This window comes from Lithobates pipiens, unplaced genomic scaffold (assembly GCF_037356315.1).
Source record: "Lithobates pipiens isolate NorthernLeopardFrog02 unplaced genomic scaffold, aLitPip1_a1.2 Scaffold_18, whole genome shotgun sequence".
Classification (NCBI taxonomy): domain Eukaryota; kingdom Metazoa; phylum Chordata; class Amphibia; order Anura; family Ranidae; genus Lithobates; species Lithobates pipiens.
The window spans coordinates 626,725,348-626,753,241 of record NW_027507758.1 but is presented as its reverse complement, the minus strand read 5'-3'; the positions used below and the strand labels follow the sequence as shown (position 1 = coordinate 626,753,241).

Here is a 27,894-nt window from a genome sequence, read left to right as displayed (position 1 = left end):
GGGGGTGTTCGGCTCATCCCTAGTTACAAGTGACATTCATTACATTCAGATCACCATCTTGCTACAATGTGCTATGGAATATGTTGGCTCTATAGAAAAGTTGTAAAACTTCCAGAGTGCAGCATGTTTGAAGAAATCCAAGTCGGTGTGCGGTTGTGTTGCTACCACCCTGTGTGTGTGTCTGATTGAAGAGTGGATGTGATCAGCACAGGCTCATTATAATAAGTATGAGATCCCCGCTGATCATTTAATCCCCCCAGACAGAAGGATGCTCACCTACCCCTCGCTCCCCTCTCTTTCCTGCCTCCCTCAGGTGATGTGCTTTAACTCCATCCAGAGTTTCCTCTCCAGCTCAATAAAGCCCTCCAGCCCCAGTCACTGCCCATGGCTCCCTGCAGCTAGGGAAGAGCTCAGCTAGACATCAGATTTTAATCGCTTGTGAGCATGAGATACCTGAACCGGAAAAATGACAGCTACAATCTGGAAAGCAAGCTCTATCAATCACCCTGTTCATACGATTCCGATTTCTAGAATGAGACACCAGTTTTATCATGCATGCATCTTTTTTTTTCCTGCATTCTTTATTTTTTAGTACAAAGCAAAAAAAAAAAAGAGGTCACAGAAAGGGTGTAACTACATATTCGGCGACCCATTGCAGTTTGCTACAGAAGTGACGTTCCGTTGCCGCCATCTTGCTACACCCCACACTCGTCCACAGTAAGGGCTCTTTCACACGATCGATCCGTTCAGGTCTGCCTGTCAGTTTTTTAGGCGGACCTGAACGGATGCTCCATAGACCTCTGACATCCGCCCCGCTCCGATCCGAAAAAGTGTGACGGAGGAAAAACCTACTTTTCCATCCGGCATCGACTCTGTGGTCCGTCGTCATCCGATCTCCCATAGGTGAGAGCGGTGCTCTGACAGGTCTGTCCCTGCGCAGCGTGCAGAGATGGACCTGTTATCTGCCTGCTCAGCGGGGATCGACGGAGTGATCCCTGCTGAGCAAGCGGATGTCCACGGGGCAGATCATCACGGATCCGTCCCGTGTGAAAGAGCCCTTAGGATACACTAAGAAGGGGGAAAGCGGACATCTTTTTACACCCACCGCAGTTTTGCATTTTACACATATTTATAACAGTAAAGTGAGTTTATATAGTGAAATACAGAACTTAGAACTCCGTCTGGCTGGTTAGATGTTGAATTTTAAAAGCAGCGAACTTCTGTGAGATTAGTACACCTGTGAGATGAGCAGGGTTGAGTTCTAAGTCCTGTATTTCACTACATAAACTCACTTTACTGTTATAAATACGTGTAAAATGCAAAACTCCGGTGGGTGTAACAAGATGCCCGCTTTCTCCCTTCTTAGGGTATCCCTACTGTGGACGAGTGTGGGGTGTAGCAAGATGGCCGCAACGGACCATCACTTCTGTAGCAAACTGCAATGGGTCGCAGAATATGTCGTTACAAGGGCAGCCAAGTGGTTTTATGACTCAGACACAGACATAGGTTTCTTTTGACCTCTTCTTGCCTAAATACTAAGCTACATTATAGAACATAGAGGTCCCATAGTACTAATTTATTTGCATACTACTTGAAAATGCATAATGACATAACGCTTACCTCGCTGGCTTCAGCATTCGATTCCTCCTTACAGTTAATCCCGAGCCCAGAACTCATATTTCCCGTCTAAATGATGATGGAGGTTTTTATCCAATAAGTGTTCACGGCACAAACATTTCAGCAATCCTGGCAGCACCTCTTTGCTTGTCTTCCAAAGCATCATGCATCCTCTGGTCCAGCCATCCACAGGCACAACTTTTACAAGTGTGACATGAAGGAGGACGAACTTTGACACACATAGGAATGAGCTGATGCTCAGCCTGAGGAGGTCAGGCTTGCTTTGGGAGTGCTAGACGAAGACATGTAGAAACATTAAGCGCACAGCAACAATGCTTGGAAAGAGCTGGTGTGCAGCTGTGTTCACATATAGCTGTGTCCTGGCCTCCACTGAGGACACCTCCCCATAGAAGATCAGTGGGCAAAGTCCACTCCAGCCATTTATGAACACACAAAGCACTTCCAATAGGAAACACAAGACACTTCAGCTGGGCACTACATGATAAACTTTCTGGCTGCTTATCACATGCGAGTGCATGGCTTTGTGTACAGTGTCCATTAATTCCTGGTTTTCTCCGTGTGCTCAGTGGAGAGGGGAGGGGCCTCCCCTCTCCACTGAACACACGGGGATTAGACCTCACCGCAGCCAACTTTTTGTAGCCTGCCAGAAGTGACTTTGGTATCGCACTGAGAACAAAGCACCTGGCCGGGCGGATGCTGGTCTGCGCAATCGATTGCGCCGCAAGGCGGGTTAAAAGCCCACAAATGGAGCACCAGGTCTGCAATCTCGTGATTGCATTGACGTGGCGCTTCCCATAGTGCACTGTGTCCAGCGCCTGAACACAGTGCACTTAGTTAAAGGACATTTTTTTTTTAAAGGGGCAGTTTCAAAAGAAAAAAACTTTGTTTTTTAGTGACCACAGCAGAGGGGGCAGCGCCCGGGCGCCCCCTATGGATGGGTCGCCACTGGCCCCTTCTTTACCATGGCAATGCTTGGATTGCTTGACAGTAGGAGATAAGAAAGTAATCACCCCACTGCAGGGTGCATAAAATGTACATATTTTTATCAGTCACTTACTATTGTTTTTGTAAAAGTCTGTGGATACAAATATTTACCGCAAACATATCATGTAGCTGTATTATTTTATATTGGATTATAGCAATCTCTATGAAAGAAAAAGAGAGATAAAAGTGGAAGGAAAATATGGGGGGGAGGGAAAAAAAGGAGAGACTAGAGAAAAGGAAGGAAGGAAAAGAAAGTTGAGGAATAAGGGAGGAATAAGTAAAGGAAAGCGATAGATAGTAATAATTATTATTTATTATACAGGACTTATACAGAGCCAACATTTTGCGCAGCACTTTACAACATGAGGGCAGACCGTACAGTTACAATACAAATAAATACAGGAGGGATCAGAGGGCCCTGCTCGTTAGAGCTTACAATCTAGAAGGGTGGGTCAAGAGGAACAAAAGGGTAATAACTGTGGGGGATGAGCTGATGGAGAAAATGAAAATACAGTTGTTAGGTGCGGGTAGGGTAGGCTTCTCTGAAGATAGATAGATGTTAGGGTACACACAGAAGTTTTAAGTAAAAGTATAGCAGTAAGTGGCCATTATACAGGCAGTCCCCGGGTTACAAACAAGACAGGGAATGTAGGTTTGTTCTTAAGTTGAATCTGTTTGTAATTTGAAACAGGTATATTTTGTAAGTGTAGCTCCAGCCAAAAAAAAATATTTTTAAGCTTTTTGGATAGCATGGGAAGGGTTATCACCCCTGTAACATGTGTTTTGCTGTCTGTGCCCCTGTTCAGAAGATTTCACTTCGCTATCTGTCCCAATGACGATTGGATTTTGAAAATTTTGGGTTGTTGTGGAAACAGGAATTGGTGATAAAGCATCAGCGGAGATACCTTTTTTCCCATATTGACCCTTACAGGAGAGAATTTCCCTTCCTAGGGGTAGATTTCCTCTCGCTTCCTGTTGTCTCCTTCCGTTTGTAAGTAGGAGTCGTTTGTACGTCGGATGTTTGTAACTAGGGGACTGCCTGTACAGGGAATGCAGGGATGGTATACATATTAGTAGATAATATAAATAAAGGATACACACCAAGTGCAATGATCAAACACCAGGAACTAGGACTTATACCTTCAGACTACAGGACACCAGACCTTGTAGAATTTGCTTTTCATTGCATGCATTTCATTACTGCGTTGATATACAGTGTTCATGTAAATGGCATTAGACGATCTGTGTGCCTTTATCTGTATACCTTGATTTGTAGACCTTTATCTGTATACCCTGATTTGTAGACCTTTATCTGTATACCTTGATTTGTAGACCTTTATCTGTATACCTTGATTTGTAGACCTTTATCTGTATACCTTGATTTGTAGACCTTTATCTGTATACCCTGATTTGTAGACCTTTATCTGTATACCCTGATTTGTAGACCTTTATCTGTATACCTTGATTTGTAGACCTTTATCTGTATACCCTGATTTGTAGACCTTTATCTGTATACCTTGATTTGTAGACCTTTATCTGTATACCTTGATTTGTAGACCTTTATCTGTATACCCTGATTTGTAGACCTTTATCTGTATACCTTGATTTGTAGACCTTTATCTGTATACCTTGATCTGTAGACCTTTATCTGTATACCTTGATTTGTAGACCTTTATCTGTATACCCTGATTTGTAGACCTTTATCTGTATACCTTGATTTGTAGACCTTTATCTGTATACCTTGATTTGTAGACCTTTATCTGTATACCTTGATTTGTAGACCTTTATCTGTATACCCTGATTTGTAGACCTTTATCTGTATACCCTGATTTGTAGACCTTTATCTGTATACCTTGATTTGTAGACCTTTATCTGTATACCCTGATTTGTAGACCTTTATCTGTATACCTTGATTTGTAGACCTTTATCTGTATACCTTGATTTGTAGACCTTTATCTGTATACCCTGATTTGTAGACCTTTATCTGTATACCTTGATTTGTAGACCTTTATCTGTATACCTTGATCTGTAGACCTTTATCTGTATACCTTGATTTGTAGACCTTTATCTGTATACCCTGATTTGTAGACCTTTATCTGTATACCTTGATTTGTAGACCTTTATCTGTATACCCTGATTTGTAGACCTTTATCTGTATACCCTGATTTGTAGACCTTTATCTGTATACCGTATATACTCGAGTATAGGCCGACCCAAATATAAGCCGAGGCCCCCAATTTACCCCCAAAAAAACTGGCAAACTTATTGACTCGTGTATAAGCCGAGGGTGAGACATGCCTGTCCATCCCTGTGTGTCCGTCCATCCCTGTGTGTCCGTCCATCCCTGTGTGTCCGTCCATCCCTGTGTGTCCGTCCATCCATCCCTGTGTGTGTGTGTGTCCATCCATCCATCCATCCCTGTGTGTGTGTGTGTCCATCCATCCATCCATCCCTGTGTGTCTCCATCCATCCATCCATCCATCCCTGTGTGTGTGTGTCTCCATCCATCCCTGTGTGTGTGTGTCTCCATCCGTGTGTGTGTGTGTGTGTGTGTGTGTGTGTGTGTGTGTGTGTGTGTGTGTGTGTGTGTGTGTGTGTGTGTGTGTGTGTGTCCAGCCTACCTGTGTCCCGAGCCTTCGTCCCGTCCCGTCCCGTGCCGTCCCGTGCCGTCCCGTGCCGTGCCTTGCCTTGCCTCCGTCCCGTGCCCTCTTCGTCGGCGGCCATTGTAAAATTCAAAAGCCGCGCCTCCTCCTTCGCCTGTGATAGGCGGAACACTGAATTTCCCAGCAGCCTGTGTTCCGCCTATCACAGACGTCGTATCATCCTCGTCCGTAGTACGAGGATGAGACGATGCCCGTGATAGGCGGAACACAGGCTGCTGGGAAATTCAGTGTTCCGCCTATCACAGGCGAAGGCGGAGCCGGAGGCGCGGCTTTTGAATCATAGAATGGCCGCTGTCTGTCTGCTCGACACGCTGATCGAGCGGGCAGACAGCGATGACTCGAGTATAAGCCGAGGGGGGCACTTTCAGCCTCAAAAAAGAGGCTGAAAATCTCGGCTTATACTCGAGTATATACGGTACCTTGATTTGTAGACCTTTATCTGTATACCTTGATTTGTAGACCTTTATCTGTATACCCTGATTTGTAGACCTTTATCTGTATACCTTGATTTGTAGACCTTTATCTGTATACCTTGATTTGTAGACCTTTATCTGTATACCTTGATCTGCACACCCTGATCTGTGAGGCTGAGTCATATACTCTGTCCTGTGATGCTGAGCTGTATACTCCTGACACTAGGGGTGGAAGCAAGTTGAATACAGGGGACAGAATGGGTGGATTCTAGAAGGAGTGGGGCTTATGAGAAATGGGAAGGGTCAAAAAGGAAGTGCGGGGTCTGGCACCCCCCCATCCTAAAACTTCACCAGCTGCCACTGCCAGTACGGTATTTGTACATTGAAATCATATCCCCTCTCAAGGGTCTCTTCTCCAGATGAGGAGTTCTGTCTTTACATATTACATGCCTGCACACCTTGGTCCAGGAGCGCTGCAATAGGAGACACGCCATCACAGCGGGAGCACCCAGTGGATATCGAGGTGAGATAAGTCCCCCTAAAGCCCCGTACACACGAGCGGACTTTTCGACATCCAAAGTCTGACGGAATGATTCCATCAGACTTTTCGATCGTGTGTGGGCTGCAACGGACTTTTGATTCGCAAAAGTCCAACAGACTTTAGAAAATGGAACATGCTTCAAATTTTTCTGACGGAACTCCGCCGGACCCAGTTCCTACCGAAAAATTTGCTCGTGTGTATGCTATTCCGACGGACTAAAACCGACGCTAGGGCAGCTATTGGCTACTGGCTATGAACTTCCTTATTCGAGTCCAGTCGTACATCATCACGTTCGAATCTGTCGGAGTTTGGTGTGATTGTGTGTGGCCAAGTCCGCTCATTCGAAAAGTCCGTCAGAACTCTGTCGGAACTCCGGCAGAACTCCTTCGGAAGTCTGTCGGACATAAGTCCGCTCGTGTGTACGGGGCTTTAGAGACCTAAAAGCACAGTTGACTCCTTTTTGCCATAAGGTAGAGGATTCCAACCAATCTGGTGAGTGCGGAACCATATAGCCTCACAAGAGGTGGATGTAAAGTCTCCCTTGGAGCACTTTAATAGACTTTGTCTACACATGTACCATCACATGTCACTTTATTATTGTATTTACTAGCCACCATTCATTTATTTAATCAATAGTCACTATAATAATTTCTTACCCATATTATTAACATCGATTTCACTAGTCACTATTAATTATTTGATTTATCGTTTATTAATATTGGTTTATTAGTCACACATTCACAGGACTAATTTATCTAATTTATTATATAGTCATTTTATATATTTATGGGTTATAATAGCACAGAATGGTCCACATAAAGTTATTTGTCCAGATACGGACCTAGAGTAAACACGCATAGATTAATTACTCAGTAAGAGGTGTGGTGAAGCAGCTATTTCAATCACCCTTCTGTTCCCCCTCAAGGGGGACAGCATTCACAGCAGCGGCCTAAATAATCACTCCACGTTACCAAGGCGTGAATGTCATACATTTCATATGAATAATTTTGGTCTTTTTTTTGTTTGTAACACAAAAAATATAAACCCCCCCAGCGGTGATTAAATACCATCAAAAGAAAGCTCTATTTGTGTGGAAAAAAAAAACTATACAAATGTCATATGGGTACAGTGTTGCATGACCGCGCAATTGTCATTCAAAGTGTGAGATCGCTGAAAGCTGAAAATTGGCCTGGGCAGTGTAAAGGAAATTTGTAAGTTCTGTATATAATTGTATCCTATTTTGTATGTATTGCACAATGCCCTCACTGTGCACTAATAACGTTTTCATTACATGTTTTGCATTCTTTCGAGTCCTGATTAGAATTAGCCTGCCAATGTTACGCCCCTTGTTACCATAAAAGTACAATTGTAATATTAATGTGATACCTACATAATCATGAACATCAGCAGAACAGTTATTTGGAAAGAGGCTGAGCGTATCTTTTGGGTCTGTTCCCTACTGCAGTAGTTATTAATTTGGAGCCACTAATCAATATGAGGATAGGAGTTGCCTATCTAGAAATTTGAATGTCAGCAGGAAGGGGGTGAAAGTGCCCGGTAGGCAAGGGGATAAAGTCACACATCGATTGATTGTTAAATTTGATGGAGTAAAAAGATCAGAGCGGTACTCATCACATCTCTTGGCAGACACATGTCTGGTAATTACTGGATTGATGATTTCCTGTACCGTATGCAGCACATACAGGGTCAGAGCAGAGTCTAGTATAATCACATAACGATGTCAGCATCAGTTGGTGTCAGATTTTCCGCCACACTCTCCCAGTCCCACTATAAGTCGCTGATCGCTGCCATTACTAGGATTTAAAAAAATAAAGAAAAATATTCCAATATATCTCATAGTTTGTAGATGTTATAACTTTCACACAAATCAATCAATAAGCACTTATTGGCATTTTATATATTTTTTTATCAAAGACATGGAGCAGAATACATTTTGGCCAAAATTTATGGAGAAATTAAATTTTTAATTTTTTCTGCTGGGTGTTTTATAGCGGAAAGTAAAAATATTGTTTTATTTTCTAGTTTTTTTGTATTTTTTTGTTTATATTATAAAAAAATTTAAAAACCCAGTGGTGATTAATTACCACCAAAAGAAAGCTCTATGTGTGTGAAAAAACGATTTAAATGTAATTTGGGTACATCGTTGTATGACCACACAAACGTCCAATTAAAGTAGCGCAGTGCTAAATAGCATAAAAGTTCCTAGTCATGAAATCTTCTGGAGCTGAATTGGGTACAAAATATGTTCCCCCAACTTTCCCTCTCCCTGATATGTGTCTGCTGTCCCATGTACTGGTATGAAGAAGTCTCCTGTTATCTTTGTATTGCTTCCTTTGTGATAGTCCCACTGCTTTCCTATTAAAAATTTACCACATTAAGAATGAGAGCACAGTGTGGTCAGTTCTCTAGCTGTGCTGGGAACTTAGCCTGCTATACTCCAGTGATTAGGCTTGTGCTGACATGCCTCTTCCCCTACACAGCCATTCACTGGGAAGACCAGTGTACTGCTGTTTCTCCTCCTCCAGCTTTTATGCAGCTGAGAACAGAGAGAATGTGATCACATAAAAAAAAGGGGGAAAAAAGTTCTTAGAATGTTTTTTTTAAATATCTATACACAAATGTTTAGACTTTCTTTTCTATTTTAACCCCTTGCCTACCAGACACTTTCACCCCCTCCTACCCAGGCCAATTTTTAGCTTTCAGCGCTCTCACACTTTGAATGTCAATTGCGTGGTCATGTAAACACTGTACCCTAATTAAAATTTTTTTTTAGACAACTAGAGCTTTCTTTTGGTAGTATTTAATCACCTCTGTTTTTTTTTAATATTTACTAAACAAAGGATAAAAGCCTGAATATTTGAGGGGAAAAAAAGTTTTTCATTTTTTTTTTAAATAAAATTTAGTAAATAAGTAATTTTTCTCCTTCACCGATGTGCGCTGATGAGGAGGCACTAATAGTCAGCACTTATGGATGCTGATAGGTGGCATGGATAGGTTGCAATGATGAGTACTGCTAGGCTGCACTGATAGTTGGCACTGACAAGCAGCGCTGGTGGGCACTGTTGGACTGCAGTGATGATCAGTGCCCTGATTACAGATGCCCCTGCTGAGGAATGATGATTAACAGCATTTCCTGTTTCCACTGTGATTAGCTGTGATTGGACATAGCTGATCAAATGGTAAAGAGCCTACGTCATATACTCTTTACCATGATCCGGATGTGCCTTGTCCCAGGGACACAGCACACCAACGATAACCAAACTGTGCTCCCTTACGGGGGATGTATAACATCCTCCCAGAACAAGAGTGTGCCCACCTGTCCATTATTTCACTATATGGCGGGCAGAAAGCAGATAAACTGAATGTGTTTTTTTTACAAGGTGAGGGCCTACATACACTTTACCCTCTATGTGTGTACTGTACTCATAAGTGTATGAGTATGATCTCAGATGTTAGTATGAAACCATGTCTGACCGAGGAAACGAAGGGGTCTACTTACAGAAAATTTATTCAGCTGTTACAAATTATAACCATAATTTAACACACTGATTTCAGCTCCATCTAGTAGCCATAAAACTGTATTTTTCATGAAATACCTTGAATAGTAAAAATTGCACAATACCGCATTATGGCCACTAGATGAAGCCAAGGAAATCAGTGTATGAAATAAAATATGGCCAATATTCATCATGGCTGGGCGAATGCTGGTCACATTGGTTCAACAATTTTTTTTTAAATAGACCTCTAAGCCCTTGTACACACGGTCGGAGATTCCGACGGAATGTGTCCTATCGGACCGTTTGGTCGGATAATCCGACTGTGTGTGGTCTCCATTGGACTGTTTCCGTCGGATTATCCGACGGACCAAGTTTTCCAACTTGTCCGTAAAATTTTCTGACAAAATGCTCTGATCGGACATACTCCGATCATGTGTAGCCTACTCTGACGGGCAAAGTGCCACGCATGCTCAGATCAAATTCCTAGACCAAAGCTATTGGCTACTAGCGTGAACGTAGTCCCGTCGTAATGAAATAACGTCATCACGTTATGTACAATCGGATTTTCCGACAACTTTGTCCGACCGTGTGTATGCAACAGTTTCGGACAAAATCCGTCGGACAAAATCCAACGGATTTGGTTGTCAGAATGTCCGACCGTGTGTACAAGGGCTAAGTGTTTGTGAAAGATTACACTACAAAATGTACTCAGCCAATGAAAGATAATGACTTCTACTGCTACCAATGGCCAACACGGTACAATACTTCATCCATGTCTTTGGTGAACTCCACCGATGAACCCATCATTCTGAGAAAACTAGGAGAGAGCTGAACAGGATGCCATTTCTTTGTGCCGATGTAACAGGAGCTGCCAGCAGTCAGCTGAATGTAACGTGGAGAAGAATGGTGTCAAATAATCAAAAGGCAGAAAATGACATGGACTTTCACTGTATTGTTCATTTAAGCACAAGACACTCCATCTTGCTCGCAATGTTGCACTGTCTCCATGTTCTTCACCTAAGTACACAGACTATCACACAGCTTTCCTATAAGTTTTTTCTCTCTCTCCTTACTCAAGGTTTTAGTTTTACAACTGTTAAGCCTCATACACATGATCGGACTTTGTACAAACTTTCCCGTGGATTTCAGTACAAAGGGCGTCGGCTGTGAACTTGTATTGCATACACACGGCAGGACTTTTTCAGACAACTTTCACCAAATCACGTGGTTTTTCTGCTCTTTACCGCCACCTTTGATCAACTTCTGTATTGTTGTCTGATCTTTTGCATTGGTTCTGAGCATGCCTGTCTACAAAAGTCCTATGGTTTTCTGTACACACGATCATACTTTGCTCAATCGGACTTTTGTTGCCGGAATGTTTGTCCCCCTTTCTTATCTTCTGGATAAAATAGAATGTAATAATACGTTTTGACAGAATGGATACTTAAAACACAGTCCTGTGAATCTGTTACTGCATATGCAGAGTTAAGTTTTATGTTCAGTGTTCAAACCAGAGATTTACATAACACTTTTAACTGATGACCTGTAAAGGTTTTATAGTGTCACCTATGAGCAATGTATTGGTATCAAGGTGGGGAACTCTGATCTCCTTATAAACTGTTTCTTACATGATGAAGATCACCCATGGAGTATATCTGAGGTGTATATCAGGGTGTGCTTCTTCCCCACATGAGAGCTGTGATGTCCAGCAACATTCATATAGAAGACATTTCCCACACTCAAGGCACTAATACACCTCAAGGGTTGTGTGGGATCCCCAATTTACAGGAAGACAGGACTTCAGTGAGGAACAATTCCCTCACTCAGGACAGGAAAGGGGCTTCTCCCTCATGTGAGACTTCTGATGTTTGTAAAGATTGGACTTATCTGAAAAACATTTCCTGCACTCAGGACAAGAAAACGGTTTCTCCCCCGTGTGAGATCTCCGATGTGTGTCAAGATGGGACTTCTGTGAAAAACATTTCCCGCACTCAGGACAGGAAAACGGCTTCTCCCCCGTGTGAGATCTCAGATGCCTGTCAAGATCGGACTTCTGCAAAAAACATTTCCCACACTCAGGACAGGAATATAGCTTCTCCCCTGTGTGAGATCTCTGATGTGTGTAAAGATCAGACTTCTGTGAAAAACATTTCCCACACTCAGGACAGGAATACGGCTTCTCTCCCGTGTGAGATCTCTGATGTATGTAAAGAATGGAATTGACTGAAAAACATTTCCCGCACTCAGAACAGGAATACGGCTTCTCTCCCGTGTGACATCTTTGATGTATGTAAAGATTGGACTTCTGTGAAAAACATTTCCCACACTCAGGACAGCAATATGGCTTCACCCCCATGTGAGATCTCTGATGTCTATAAAGATCAGACTTCTGTGAAAAACATTTCCCACACTCAGGACAGGAATATAGCTTCTCCCCCGTGTGAGATCTCTGATGTCTGTAAAGATTAGTCTTATTTGAAAAACACTTCCCACACTCGGGACAGGAAAAACCCTTATCTTTTGGAAGTATGGGACCATCCCTCACAGTCTGAGGTTCCTTGGGATAAGAGGAATACGATGGTCCATCTACACTGTGTGGTGCCGGATGGACATTTGAGGTAGTCGGGTTTTCTCCTGGACTATACTGTGTGATGTCCTCATCTTCTACTTTACAGTCTGGAGACAAAGTGAGACAATCCTCTGAGGTTTTCCTCATCTCCCGTCCATCTACTAAAATAGAAATACAAAGATTATTACTAGACATGAGCTGATTGGTTCCCCTAAACCAGGACTCCGCCCACATCAGACAGCTTTGTCTCTGAGGATCTTACAATTCCCCCCTCAAGGTAACTAGTAAATGGGTCCTCTGATCTCCTACCAGATCATTTCTTTATTCATGGACCTTAGTCAGAGAGTGAGGAAACAACGAGAACTGTCTTTTATAGGAGTGACAGTGATGAGGGGATTATAGGACGAGTGTCCCCTCCCCCTCTATCACTCATTGCCATCTTCCCAACACAAGAAGTCCTGCACTTCCTTACTTAGTCCATGATTTAGTCATGAATAGCAGCAGCACCAAGGGGAGATATATTCTCCAAGCAGTCACTAAGGGGCACACTTAAGTTGAATAAAAATGACAGCTTTAATGAAAAGATTAAAATTCAATACAAATTAGCCGAACATTTGATACCTTCACCAACCACAATTAAAATAAAGACAACATTGTCTAATACACAGGAAAAGCATGTGCGCACACACCCATAAATCCAGCCATTCACTCCTGTAGAGCTGTGTAGTCCGCTGATGAAGCAAGTTCAAATAATTAGGAACCTCATCCGACGTTTCCACTCTTTGCCATATATACTGATATATGCAGCGCGTCAGACATAGCAGGGCTCATGAGTGACACAATTACAAAGATTGTGGCTGCAATTCGGGAAGGGCCAGTTAATAAATAGTTGTCTGAAAACTTCCTAATAGGTAAAGGAGGAAAAACTGTCCAAAACAGAATCCTCTTCTTGTAGAAGGAGAGTATAATCAGAATTTTTTTTACGTTTCAAGTGAGTTGGGTGTGTTGGCATAGAAGGGACCTGCGGTCAGGGATAGACTCCTTAACTGCTTGTCGACCGCCGGCTGTCAAATGACAGCCAGATGGCGCGGCTCTTGTGGCGGGAGGCCGTCATATGAAGTCCTCTCATTTAAACAGGGAATGTGCGCAATCGTGCGCGCACATCCCTGTTCCTTCAGTGGGTATGGCTATTGTTAGAATATTATTCCAAATTCATAATTCGGCACTAAGGCTAGGTTCACATTGCTGCGATGCGGGAACGCCGCGAATCCGCGGCGTTTTCCCGCATCGCACACCTCCCGCCGGCAGTTCACACTGCCCTATGCGGACGGCTGGGGGTGTCAATGTTATGTTAATGACACCCCCAGATCCGTCGGCATATCGCAGTGCGATCTGCCGACTCGCACAGGAATCGGATCGCATGGTGTGAACCCCCATGCGATCCGATTCCGTTGCGGACCCAAAAAAGGGTCCCGTGCGAGTTTGCTGCGGGACCGCTGCGAGTTCAGCCATACTATCTGTATGGCTGAACTCGCAGCGCTACGGAGATCGGATGTGATTTGCTGTGCGAATCACATCCGGTTCTCCCCCCGCAGCGGTGTGAACCCAGCCTTATAGGCGTTATAATATATTTATGGCAAGCTTGCAAAACATATTTGGTTTTATGATTAATCATAATAAATAGTATGTGTGAATGACCTTGATCAAGTGTTCAGTGAAACATATTCTCATCGAAAGCTGAGCTAGTAATAAGTTTCTGATGTAACCAATTTGAGCATGACATTTATGGTATCTTGGTACAGAATGTCATGAGAAGACAAAAATAGACATGTGTCTACGTAGCCAAAGAAATGATACATTGTGGATTATATCTTGTAAAAATAAGTTTAGAGTAGTCTCAGTCATGTTAATACATATTAGTATATAGTTACTTAATGTAAAGTTGCTAATATGTGTTCATATTATGTAAATGTATGGTTATGACATTATATGAACAGCCCATTATGTCACGTATGGAGTGTTACATGTGAGCTTGTCAATCAAGCTCCATATGACTCTCTGAGTATCTACTTACATTGCAGAAGTTAGCAGATATGAATGTGTGCCATACAAGGTACTAAATTTGTGAGGTTATGACGTTCACATGTAGCATAAAAGCTGAGATGTTTCGAGATTGAAGGAGGGCACTCATTGACAGACACTCACACGGGCACTCACACTCAGACACCCACACATGATACTGACATATTCACACAGAGACTGATGACTTGGGACAGCTGAATTCTGCCAGAAGTCTAAGAACGTCATTTCCTGCTTCTTCTTGGAGGACACACACGAGGACACATAGGACAGCAAGACAGCAGCCATTGCAACAGAAATGCTTCCATAAGCTTATTACAGCTTATAAAATTATTCAATTTTATATATTTTTACCTACACTGAACTGAACTATTATACTTTTTACATTGTATTTATGATGCCAACTGTGTGACAAATAAACGCACACTTTCTTTTAAGTCAGTTTGACTATCAATGCTATTGATTCGAAAATGCCTCTGAGATACAGAATATTAGACAATATTAATATTCTTCAGCTATTTACCCTCACAGATGGTTACACCGCCACTGTGCACTGTGCGTGCACATCGGTGGCGGCGTGTTCCCGGGAACACTGCTTGTCACCGACGCTGGTAAACAGCCATTGGCCAGCTGTTCACCCACGTGATCGTTTCACAGCCGATCACTAAATGTAAACGAACCGCGGTAACGAGATGTTACCGGGTTCTCCTCCTCACACACGATCGTGTGTGAAGAGGAGATCTCCTTACCGCTTACAGTGTACACCAACACACACTGATTGCCCCCCCCCCAATAAAGAGGACCTGTCACCACCCATCATAGTACCTGTCACTCACAGTCCATCAGAGTACCTATCACAGTCCATCTGAGTACCCGAGTACTTGTCACAGTCTATCCGAGTACCCAAGTACCTGTCACAGCTCATCTGAGTACTCGAGTACCTGTCACGGCCCATCTGAGTACCCGAGTACCTGTCACGGCCCATCTGAGTACCTGTCACGGTCCATCCGAGTACCTGTCACAGTCCATCCGAGTACCCGAGTACCTGTCACAGCCCATCTGAGTACCCAAGTACCTGTCACAGCCCATCTGAGTACCCAAGTACCTGTCACAGCCCATCCGTGTACCTGTCACAGCCCATCCGTGTACCTGTCACAGTCCATCCGAGTACCTGTCACAGTCCATCCGAGTACCCGAGTACCTGTCACAGCCCATTTGAGTACTCAAGTACCTATCACAGCCCATCTGAGTACCCAAGTACCTGTCACGGCTCATCTGAGTACCCGAGTACCTGTCACGGCCCATCTGAGTACCCGAGTACCTGTCACGGCCCATCTGAGTACCCGAGTACCTGTCACGGCCCATCTGAGTACCCAAGTACCTGTCACGGTCCATCTGAGTACCCGAGTACCTGTCACGGTCCATCTGAGTACCCGAGTACCTGTCACAGTCCATCTGAGTACCTGTCACAGTCCATCCGAGTACCCGAGTACCTGTCACGGTCCATCTGAGTACCCGAGTACCTGTCACAGTCCATCAGAGTACCAGAGTACCTGTCATGGTCCATCTGAGTACCCGAGTACCTGTCCCAGTCCATCTGAGTACCCGAGTACCTGTCACAGTTCATCCGAGTATCTGAACACCTGTCACAGTTCATCTGAGTACCTGTCAGTCCATCTGAGTACCTGTCACAATCCATATGAGTACCTGAGTACCTGTCACAGTTCATCTGAGTAGCCAAGTACCTGTCACAGTCCATATGAGTAACTGAGTACCTATCACCGCCCTTCAGAGTAGCCGAATACCAGTCATTAGGCCATCAGAGTACCTGAGTACCTGTCACCAGGCCATGAGAGTACCCGAGTACCTGTCACCAGGCCATCAGAGTACCCGAGTACCTGTCACCAGGCCATCAGAGTACCCGAGTACCTGTCACCAGGCCATCAGAGTACCCGAGTACCTGTCACCAGGCCATCAGAGTACCCGAGTACCTGTCACCAGGCCATCAGAGTACCCGAGTACCTGTCACCAGGCCATCAGAGTACCCGAGTACCTGTCACCAGGCCATCAGAGTACCCGAGTACCTGTCAACAGCCCATCAGAGTACCCGAGTACCTATTTGCAGCCCATGCCTCATAGAATATACGTTGGGGTGTTTGCTTTCCAAAATGGGGTCATTTTGAGGGTAATTCCATTGTCCTGGTGCTCAAGGACCTTCAAAAGTGTGATAGGTAGGAATGAAATGAGATGTGTAATTTATGCTCGTAGAATGCATGAAGGTACGACTTCAATGTTCGGCCTCTCTATGTGACCAGGCTGTGTAAAAGTCCTACACATGTGGTATTGCCATACTCGTGAGGAGTAGCAGAATGTGTTTTGGGGTGTATTTTTTGCTATATCCATGCTATGTGTTAGAAATATCTTATAAATTTACAACTTTGTGTAAAAAAAAAAAATGCGTTTTCTTTTTTTTTCCACATTTTCCAAAAACTTCTGGAAAAAAAAATGAACCGTTCAAAAGACTCATTATGCCTCATAGATTATACGGTGAGGTGTTTACTTTCCAAAATGAGGTAATTTTGTGGACAATTCCACTGTCCTGGTACTCCAGGGCCTTCAAAAGTGTTATAGGTGGTTGTGAAATGAGATGTGTCATTTTTGCTCGTAGAACGTCTGAAGGTGCTACTTCAATGTTGGTCCTCTGTATGTGGCCAGGCTGTGTAAAAGTCTCACACATGTGGTATCACCATATTCGGGTAGCAGAGTAGCAGAATGTATTTTGGGGTGTAATTTGTTGTATGCATATGCTGTGTGTGACAAATAACCTGATAATATGACAATTTGGTAGAAAAAAAAAATAATAAAAAAAAATCTTAATTTTGCAAAGAATTGTGGGAAAAAATTACAACTTAAAAAAACTCACCATGCTACTTACTTAATACCTTGGAGTGTCTACTTTCTAAAAAGGGGTCATTTGGGGGGTATTTGTATTTTCCTGACTTGTTAGTGTCTCAAGAAATGAGATACACCTGATGTACTGAAGGCCTGATCAGATGTGATCAATTTTCAGTGATTGGCACCATAGTTTGTAGACTCTATAACTTTCACAAAGACCAAATAATATACACTAATTTGGGTTATTTTTACCAAATATATGTAGCAGTATAAATTTTGGCCAAAATTTATGAAGAAAAATTACTAATTAGCAAAAATTTTATGACAGAAACAAAGAAAAAGGCATTTTTTTCACAAAATTTAAGTTTTTTTATTTTATTTATAGCACAAAAAATAAAAAAAACCCACTAGTGATTAAATACCACTAAAAGAAAGCTCTATTTGTGTGGGAAAAAAAGGGCGCAAGTTTCAAATGGGTACAGTGTTGCATGACTGAGTAATTGTCATTCAAACTGTGAGAGCACTGAAAGCTGAAAATTAGTCTGAGCAGGAAGGGGACGTAAGTGCACTGCATTGAGGTGGTTAAAGAATGGATATAAATGGGGGTCACTATGAACATGTCAAGATCTCACCACCTAGGTCTTGCATCCATTTTTAGTTACATATCAGAACATCCCCCTTCATATATATAGCAGTGGGTATAGTCGAGAAAGCAGAAGTCAGGACTATGTAATGTACAACATATTGTATAACATACAACAGATCTATATAGTATCAGAATTATGTAATGTACAACACAGAGCAGTGCCGGGACAAGGTCATATGGTGCCCAGGGAGACAATTGCAAAGAGTCAGTGTCTTTTCAAAACCAGTTTGAGATAATAACGCAAAACATAAATGGAAATTTTTGTGAAAATCACCCCCAGCATCAGTGCCAGTTTATGCAAACGCAATAATAACCCCCAGCATTGGTGTCAGTTTATGTAAAAAAAAAAAGCCGGGCATTGGTGTCAGTTTAGGCAGTAATAACTGCTAGCATAGATGGAAGTTTCTCTAAGGCTACTTTCACACTGAGGCGCTGGGCGCGCTGGTGGTAAATCGGCGCTATATTTAGTGGCGCTTTACCGTCGTTTTAGCGGCACTTTTCGGCCGCTAGCGGGGCAGTTTTAACCCACGCTAGCGGCCAAAAAAGGGTTAAAACCGCCCGCAAAGCGCCACTGCAGCGGCGCTTTGCAGGCGGGTTTGGAGCGCTGCCCCATTGTTTTCAATGGGAAGGGGAGTTTTAGGAGCGGTAAATATATCACTCCTACAGCGCTCCAAAGATGCGGCTTGCAGGACATTTTTCAGCGTCCTGCAAGCGCACCGCTCCAGTGTGAAAGCCCTCGGGCTTTTACACTGGAGACACAGCAGCGGCTGTTTGAAGGCGCTTTGCAGGCGCTATTTTTAGCACTCTAGCGCCTGCAAAGCGCCTCAGTGTGAAAGGGGCCTAATAATAACTCCCAGCATCAGTGCCAGTTTATGTAATGAAAAAAGCATAGCATTAATGTCAGTTTAGGTATTAATAACCGCTAGCATAGATGGCAGTTTCTCGAATAATAACCCCCAGCATCAGTGCCAGTTTATGTAATAAAAAAAATCCCAGCATTGATGTCAGTTTAGGTATTAATAACCCCTAGCATAGATGACAGTTTCTGCAATAACAACCCCCAGCATTAGTGCCCGTTTCTGCAATAACAACTCCCAGCATTGGTGCCAGTTTCTGCAATAACAACTCCCAGCATTGGTGCCAGTTTCTGCAATAACAACTCCCAGCATTGGTGCCAGTTTCTGCAATAACAACTCCCAGCATTGGTGCCAGTTTCTGCAATAACAACTCCCAGCATTGGTGCCAGTTTACGCAATCACAATGATTATCATTAATTATATTTTCTGTAACAATAACCCCCAACATCAGTGCCAATTTCCGCAATAATAACCCCCAAGCATTGGTGTCAGTAGCAGGGAAAATAACCCCCAGCATTGGTGTCAGTAATAGGGAAAATAACCCCCAGCATTGGTGTCAGTAATAGGGAAAATAACCCCCAGCATTGGTGTCAGTAATAAGGAAAATAACCCCCAGCATCGGTGTCGGTAGCAGGGAAAAGAACCCCCAGCACTGATGTCAGTAGCAGGAAAAATAACTCCAGCATTGGTGTCAGTGGCATTATGCTTTCTAAACCCCCTTTCATTGGTAGCTTCTGAAAGTGGAATTCCAGCCTGAACCTAACTAGCCTTAAAAATGCCCTCTTCCTAACACCTATGCTGACCAACCTGTGTTAAAATAATAAATAAAATAAAATAATGTGCAGAGATCTTACTAGACCCAGGCATGGGGTAGATGTTCCAAGACTCATACCCCAGGTGCCTTAGCCTAGTAATGCCTATGGTGAAAATGAACATTTTGCTGCCTGGTGAACCCCAAAATCACCATAAATACAGTATAGATACATAAATTGTGTCTACAGCACGGAGAAGGAAGATTATTCAAGAGAAATACAGGAATACAGGACGGGGAACACAGCTCAGGAAAGTGACCAGGGGATTACAGGCTGATATCACCCAGTCCCCGCCCCCTACTCTGGACCAATCAGTGAGCAGTATGGGTGGAGGAATGTATTTAGTGTTAATGACCCACCTGTGCTGATCTCTGTAGGAGTGTCCTCCTCTATAAATGTCCCCGTTATTCCATCCTCCTCCATAGACTGCTGATCATCCCTCACATACCTCTTTTCTTCTTCTGCTTTAACCTCAAATTCTATATCGATTGGATCTCCACTCTAAATCAAGAAAATTAGAGAGAATATCATCTGTAAAATATAAGCTTTATTACTGTGACCTCACATAAAATATCTACACATTGGCTCCACGACTCTGTGTTTTATAAGCTCTGTCCCACCAACCTTGTAACAGTGGGGGATGGTGTGATCTTCCTGTGTGGAATCCCGGGAATACAGAGGACGGGGACATCTCTCTGGTGGGTTCCTGGTATTAGGCGGCTCCATCATATCATTGTGTCCTTCTGAAAACTCCTCCATCACTCCATACTCCTCATCCTCCTCTTTATACTCTTCTTTAACAACAATATTATAATCTCCGAGGTTTCCACTCTAAATAGATAATAAAACATTCATTGCAAAAAAAATAAAAAAAATAAATGCTGTGTATAAATCAGAACTACCAATAATTGTCAATCATCTACCTGATGATGGTGGGGGATGATGTGATCTTCCTGTGTGGAATCCCGGGAATACAGAGGACGGGGACATCTCTCTGGTGGGTTCCTGGTATTAGGTGGCTCCATCATATCCTTGTGTCCTTCTGAAATCTCCTCCATCACTCCATACTCCTCATCCTCCTCTTTATACTCTTCTTTAACAACAATATTATAATCCCCGAGGTTTCCACTCTAAATATATAATAAAACATTAATCGTAACAAACATGCTGTGAATAGCTCAGAACTACCAATAATTGTCAATCATCTACCTGATGATGGTGGGGGATGGTGTGATCTTCCTGTGTGGAATCCCGGGAATACAGAGGACGGGGACATCTCTCTGGTGGGTTCCCATTACTGGATCCATCTGTGGGAAACACACACACTGACTGAATACATTGTTTCTATGTGTTTATCAGTTTATCAGTACTGCTCTATCCTTTACTCCTAAACTCCCTCAAGAATTGGTTCTGTCCAGCTCAGTAGATTGCTTTAAGAAAGGCCTGGATTCTTTCCTAAATGTACATATAACTGGGTACTAACATTTATAGGTAAAGTTGATCCAGAGAATATCTGATTGCCTCTTGGGGGATCAGGAAGGGATTTCTTCTACTGTTGTAGCAAATTGGATCAAGCTTTGCTGGGGATTTTTTCCTTCCTTTCGATCAATTGTGGGTATAGAATTGTGTATGTGTGATTGTATGATTTTGTTTTTCTCTCTTTTGTTGGTTGAAATGGATGGACTTGTGTCTTTTTCAACCTGACTAACTATGTAACTATAAAGTCTCCTCTTACCCGGTGATGTGAGGGGCGGCTGATTCTCCATCATGACGTCCTTGTAGAGATCCTTGTGTCCTTCTAAATACTCCCACTCCTCCATGGAGAAATAGACAGTGACATCCTGACACCTTATAGGAACCTGACACACACAATGATACAGTCACCATCCAGACACATCCCTTGTCTGTTACTGGATAATGTCCCAGAATTCCCAGAATCCTCCTCACCTCTCCTCCATCATCTCTCTGGTGACTTCTAGAATCTTCTTTGTATTTCTCTATTCTATCAGGGAGAGAGGTGGAGGCAATGTGATGGTCATATGATCTCCAGACTTCACAGGAGAAAATCTCTAGATCTGAACACAAATAGTAAAATCAAATGATATTCCCAGAATCCTCCTCACCTCATCATTCAGGTTTACAATTAATCAAAGCCCCACTTCAGGCCAAGAGATAACTTACCCACACAGAACCCCCACACTACGCAGGGTCAAAGCTTTTTGCAGGCATTCTGATGTCATTATATACAATGCAGGAACAACAGTCCTCATTTTTAAAGTGAGGATGTGAAGGGTTCACCCACAGCCTTATGCCCCATACACACGGTCGGAAATTCCGACAGAAAAATTCAGATCGGATTATGTTGTCGGATAATCCGATCGTGTGTGGGGCTCTATCGGACTTTTTCCTTTGGATTTTTCTATGTACAAAGTTTGAGAGCAGGATCTAAAATTTTCCGACAACAAAATCCGATCGTTTAAATTCAGATCGTGTAGGACAATTCCGACGGACAAAGTGCCACGCATGCTCAGAATAAACTAAGAGACGAAAGCTATTGGCTACTGACCTGTTTATACTCCCAACGTATGTTTGACGTCACCTCGTTCTGAACGGTCGGATTTTCTGACAACTTTGTGCGACCGTCTGTATGCAAGACAAGTTTGGCCCAAAATCCGTCTGAAAAAATCTGACGGATTTTGTGGTCGGAATGTCCGACCGTGTTTATGGGACATAAGAGCATCAGAAGAAAAAGCCAGGTAGAGGGACACTAGGAGGAGTAGCTGTAAAGTCATTTTGATGTCATAGGATTCTCTGACTCTGGATGGAGGGACATTGGGAGGAGGAGCTGTGAGGTTAGTGTGGGGTCATAGGACATATTGACTCTGAATGGATGGACATTTGAATGGGGAGATGTGAGGGACATTTGGATGGGGAGATTTGAGGGGTCCTCTATATGAGGCTTCAGTGCAAACCAAATCATTGTTACTGGGTGTGTCCTTCCTCTCCTAAACTGAATACTGAAGTTTTGACCTTTACCATACAGAAACCTGTCAAGAATCTGTGACAGTAAGCTCTCATGTGATCAGGTGACGTGTGGAGGATCGGAGTGTAAATACCAGGCAATTTTCCCCAGAGCTCCTAATGGTGGGGATGGATTTTGCTGCATGGTGGTGCCAAGTTTCCACCCCCCCAGGATCACTGCAGGTGTGGAGAAAAGCTGTGTAAGAGGATATGGAGGAGAGATGAGGAGGAGATCCAGGAATCAGGATAAAGGTCAGGACAAGCAACAGGCGAGCGCATCCAAGAGATGAAGCCGGGGTCACTACACAGAAAATCAATCCAAGGAAACAACAGGCAGGACGAGGAATAGCAAGAAGGAGCTCAGAGACCAATGAGAATATTGCTCAGCCAATGGGAGATGATCTCAGCATGACTTACATAATGAAGGAGATGAGGGGGAGGGGAGGAAGTCACTTAAGGCAGGGCCAGTGGCGGACTAAGTGGGGGGCGGGCCGCCCCGGGTGCCACACATTGGGGGGGTGTCAGGCCAGCGCCCTCCCCCTCCGCAACTGAAGAGGAGACAGCGCAGTGAGTTCGCAGCCCACACAGAGAGAGCCCGAGGCACTGGCAGTGGGCGGCATTGCAGGGGGGAGGTGCGAGCAACACCCGAGTGGAGTGACACCTGTCGGCTTAGTGATCTGGGACCCGGCGCAACAATCCCCTTCTCTCTGTGGTCAAGTCGCGCCGTTCTGATCGGTCTCGGCAGCGGCTGTCACTCACAGTGAAGCCGCCTCCCCCTACTCCTGCATGCACAGCACTGTGTAGACGTAAAGGAGGAGGGGGAGGCGGCTTCACTCTGCTCGGCTGTGAGTGACAGCCGCTGCTGAGACTGATCAGAATGGCGCGACGCGAGTCACGCGACCACAGAGAGAAGGGGATTATTGCGCCGGGTCCCGGATCACTGAGCCATCAGGTGTCACTCCACTCGGGTGCTGCTCGCACCTCCCCCCTGCAATGTCACTGCCTTGGGCTCTTCATGTGTGTTCAGGTACATTATGGGCCTGTGGGGGGGGGGCTGTATTGTTAGGGGGGTCTGAGCACTGTAGGGGGGTCTGTGCACTGTGGGGGGTTCTGCACTGTGGGGGGGGGGTCTGCACTGTAGGGGGGTCCTGCACAGTAGGAGTGGTCCTGCACTGTAGGGGGAGTCCTGTACTGTAGGGGGGTCTGTACTATAGGGGGGTCTGCACTATAGGGGGAGGGGTCTGTACAGTAGGGGAAGATTTGGCACTGTAGGGGGGTTCTTTACTGTAGGGGGGTCTGCACTGTAGGGGAGTCCTTCACTGTAGGGGAGTCCTGCACTGTAGGGGGGTCCTGCACTGTAGGGGGGGTCTGCACTGTAGGAGGGGTCCTGCACTGTAGGGAGGTCTGCACTGTAGGGGGGGTCCTGCACTGTAGGAGGGGTCCTGCACTGTAGGGAGGTCTGCACTGTAGGGGGGGTCCTAGACTGTAAGGGGGGTCCTGCACTGTAGGGGGGTCTGTACTATAGGGGGTCTGCACTATAGGGGGAGGGGTCTGTACAGTAGGGGAAGATTTGGCACTGTAGGGGGGTCTGCAGTGTAGGGGGGTATGTACTGTAGGGGAGGATTCTGCACTGTAGGGGGGGGGTCTGTACTGCAGGGGAGGGGCCTGCACTGTAAGGGGGTCTGTACTGTAGGGGAGTTCTTACTGTAGGGGAGGATTCTGTACTGTAGGGGGGGTTTGCACTGTAGGGGGGAGAGGTCTGTACTGTAGGGAAGTCTGTACTGTAGGGGGGTTTGCGCTGTAGGGTGGAGGGGTCTGTACTGTAGGAGGGTTTGCACTGTAGAGGAGGATTCTGTACTGTAAGGGGGTCTGTGCTGTAGGGGGGGTCTGCGCTGTAGGGTGGAGGGGTCTGTACTGTAGGAGGGTCTGCACTGTAGGTGAGGATTCTGTACTGTAGGGGGGGTCTATACTGTAGGGGGTTCTACACTGTAGATGGGGGGCCTGTACGGTAGGGAGGTCTGCACTGTAGGGGGTCTGTGTAACATGCAGGGGGTCCAGAGCTGTGAGGGGCTGTGTAATGTAAAGGGGTGCAGAGGTGCAGGGTGCTGTGTAATGTAAAGGGGTCCAGAGGTACAAGGGCTGTGTGATATAAAGGGGTCCAGAGGTTCAGGGTGCTGTCTAATGTAAAGGGGTGAAGAGGTGCAGGGAGCTGTGTAATGTAAAGGGGTCCAGAGGTACAAGGGCTGTGTAATGTAAAGGGGTCAGGAGGTTCGGGGTACTGTGTTATGTAAAGGGGTCCAGAGGTACAAGGGCTGTGTAATGTAAAGGGGTCCAGAGGTGCAGGATGCTGTGTAATGTAAAGAGGTCCTTAGGTGCAAGGTCCTGTGTAATGTAAAGGGGTCCAGAGGTACGGGGTGCTGTGTAATGTAAAGGGGTCCAGAGGTGCAGGGTGCTGTGTAATGTAAAGGGGTCCAGAGGTGCAGGGTGATGTGTAATTTAAAGGGGTCCAGAGGTGCAGTTGTGGAGAGGGGTGGGTACACAGTAGTGACAAAAAGATATTGAAGGATGCAGAGGTATGCAGGGGGCACAGTGGGGTGTTTTTACATTTTGAGGTGGGGGTGCCAGATATAGGATCCGCCCCGGGTGCCAAATGCTCTAGGTACGCCCCTGGGCAGGGCTTGACAAATTTGCTTTGAATCTAGGTGCCAGCTAAAAAAAAAAATTAGGATACAAGTTTTTTTTAAGCGTAGCGTGGGTTGTCAGCGCTGAAACCAGGTGGAACCTGCCTCAGGTGCCCCATTGAGAGGGGCACCGGCAGCATGGTTTGGCTATGGAGTAGTAGTGCGTGCAGAATGTGAGCTCTGCCGTACTGGGCTGCTTTCCTGGCTACAGACCAGCTTCTCCTTCTTCATGCCGAAATACAGGAAAGAGTCTGTCTAGGTTGATGGGGCACCCTGCTGGATCTCTTCTTCTCCCCACACATAGTAGACCTTCCTGCATCCACCAGCATGATGGACACATGCTCTAGCACATCCAGGAGCCCTGGCTGACCGAGAGCAAGCTGACTCCCTCAGTCTGGTAAGCAACCTCCTGACACCACCCTGCAGTTAACACTTTCATCTCCAGAGATAGCTCACATTGTGCAGTCCCTACCAACCAGCGAAGAACTAGCCAAATACAATTTATTCTGAAAGCAGATCTTACTGAGACCACACAGGAACTGATAACCCTTTCCTCTAAAGTCTCAACCCAGGACTCTAATTAAGTCCTGTTAGAACAGAGAGTGGTCTTCCCTGAACAGCAAACCCATTCCCATCAATGAGAAGTGCAAGCACAGCTTTATTTAGATGACCTAGAGCATTGGTCTCCAAACTACTGCCCAGGAGCCAGATGAAGCACTTTACTTGCTTTTAGCTGGCACTTGGGGCACTGTTCCATCAACTGATATGAACAATGGGGCATATTGAAGGGGCACAATTACTCCCAATGGTACCAACAATGGGACACCATTCCGCTCAATGATAACACTGATGGGACACAATTCCTTCCACTGACATCAACAATTAGGCCCACTGACACCAATGATGACAACAAAATGACCAAATATGACACCAATGGGCACAATCTCCCCCCAATGACACAATGACACCAATGATGGGACACAGTTCCTTCCCTTGATACCAATGATGGGGCACAACCCCCTCCCCATGACACCAATGATGGGACACAGTTCCTCCCCATGACACCAATAATGGCGCACAATTTCTCCAAGTTACACCAACAATGGGGCTCAATGACCAATGATGGAACACAATTCCTCCTAATGACACCAATGGTGGGGCCCCTATTTCTCCAAATGACACCAACAATGGGACCCAATGACACTAATGATGGGACACAATTTCTCCCACTCTCACCAACGATGGGGCAGAATTCCTCCCAACGACACCAAAGATATGCCATTGTTTTGTCAGGACTATTGGGGTTAAAATGAATGAATTCCAAGGCGTTTATGTTGTATATGTTTCATATATATTTTATGAACTCAGAAGCCATTTTGTTAAAAATGTAAACTAAGTTCACTGTCTTTAAAGAAGAGATTTTTCTAGAAAGGTTTTAAAGGCCTCCACCATACATTTTACTAAGTTGTAAATTATGAATCCTTGTCAGTTAATCAGTTAAGGCATTAGCCAAGGAGGCCCAATGTTATGTTAAGATAAGTGACTCCTAAATTCACTCTCCACGACCCAAAAATTAACACAATTGTCCATCTTACACAGGTCCTACTATACCCCGGAAAAATTATTCAAGTGGAAATGCAGGTAGTCCCCCCTATGCCCTCGATGTAGAGGCGCTACAGCCAATCTTAATCACATGCTTCGGAGATGTCCCAAACTCCAACAATATTGGGAGGATATAATTAAAAATTTAAATGATATACTGGACATAAAATTTGTAGTAGATCCAAGAATATATCTGCTAAATATAGTGAAGAAATGTAATATATCAGCAAATACTTATAGTGTGATAACCAGATGCCTATTTCAGGCACGGAAATTGATAGCCCAGAAATGGATCTCTATATATCCTCCAACGTTGAAGGAATGGAGAACACAGATAGGAGAAATTATAATAAAGGATAAATTCATTTATTTACATAGGAAATATCAAGATAAAAGTCAAAGCTATCTAGAAAGATTGGTTGGTGGTATGTGACCCTGTGAGATGATCGTCCCTAGTTAGGGGATTAGAGGATACAGAGGGGAGATGAGGGGGGGAGAGAGTTTTTGGGGAGGAAGGAGGGAAAATTTGGTTTTGCTTTGGGGGGGGGGGGGGGCGACACTATTTTATTTTCATTTATTTTTTGGGGGGAGATTATTGTATGTGTTTGTAACTGTATCTGGAAAATTATTTATGTATAATGTTTGATGTGTGTTATTGAAAAGAAAATCAATAAAAAATATGCAATTTAAGATAAGTGACTCCTAAGTTTCAAATAACAGTGAACAGACATCATCTCTTTGACTAAGTAATGAAAGTAGAAGAGATATATTAACCAATTATGTTTTTCAAATACTTTATATTAATACACTGCAAGCAATCATATTAACAATAATCCCCAATAGATTCATAAATTATATTGGAGTAGTTATAGGCATGATTAACTAAACAATGTCACATATTTTGGTTTGTTCATATATGTATATTTATTAGGGGTGCAACGGATCGTCACCGATCCATGATCCGAACGGGTTACC

General features: G+C 44.3%; 2 protein-coding genes across 4 annotated transcripts in view; one reads left to right on the top strand and one right to left on the bottom strand.

Moving 5' to 3' along the window:
- LOC143989573 (uncharacterized) overlaps positions 1-27,894 on the top strand; it is a 214,455-nt gene that overhangs the window by 148,749 nt on the left and 37,812 nt on the right. The window lies entirely within an intron of this gene.
- LOC143989916 (uncharacterized) overlaps positions 1-27,894 on the bottom strand; it is a 225,893-nt gene that overhangs the window by 177,458 nt on the left and 20,541 nt on the right. Inside the window, exons 2-8 of the mRNA XM_077490189.1 lie at positions 21,563-21,690; positions 21,351-21,474; positions 20,825-20,922; positions 20,539-20,745; positions 20,240-20,446; positions 19,975-20,116; positions 11,680-12,487 (exon numbers count right to left, since the gene is read on the bottom strand). Coding sequence (XP_077346315.1) covers positions 11,680-12,487; positions 19,975-20,116; positions 20,240-20,446; positions 20,539-20,745; positions 20,825-20,922; positions 21,351-21,435 — 1,547 coding nt within the window. The 5' untranslated portion in view covers positions 21,436-21,474; positions 21,563-21,690. The remainder of the gene's footprint in view (positions 1-11,679; positions 12,488-19,974; positions 20,117-20,239; positions 20,447-20,538; positions 20,746-20,824; positions 20,923-21,350; positions 21,475-21,562; positions 21,691-27,894) is intronic.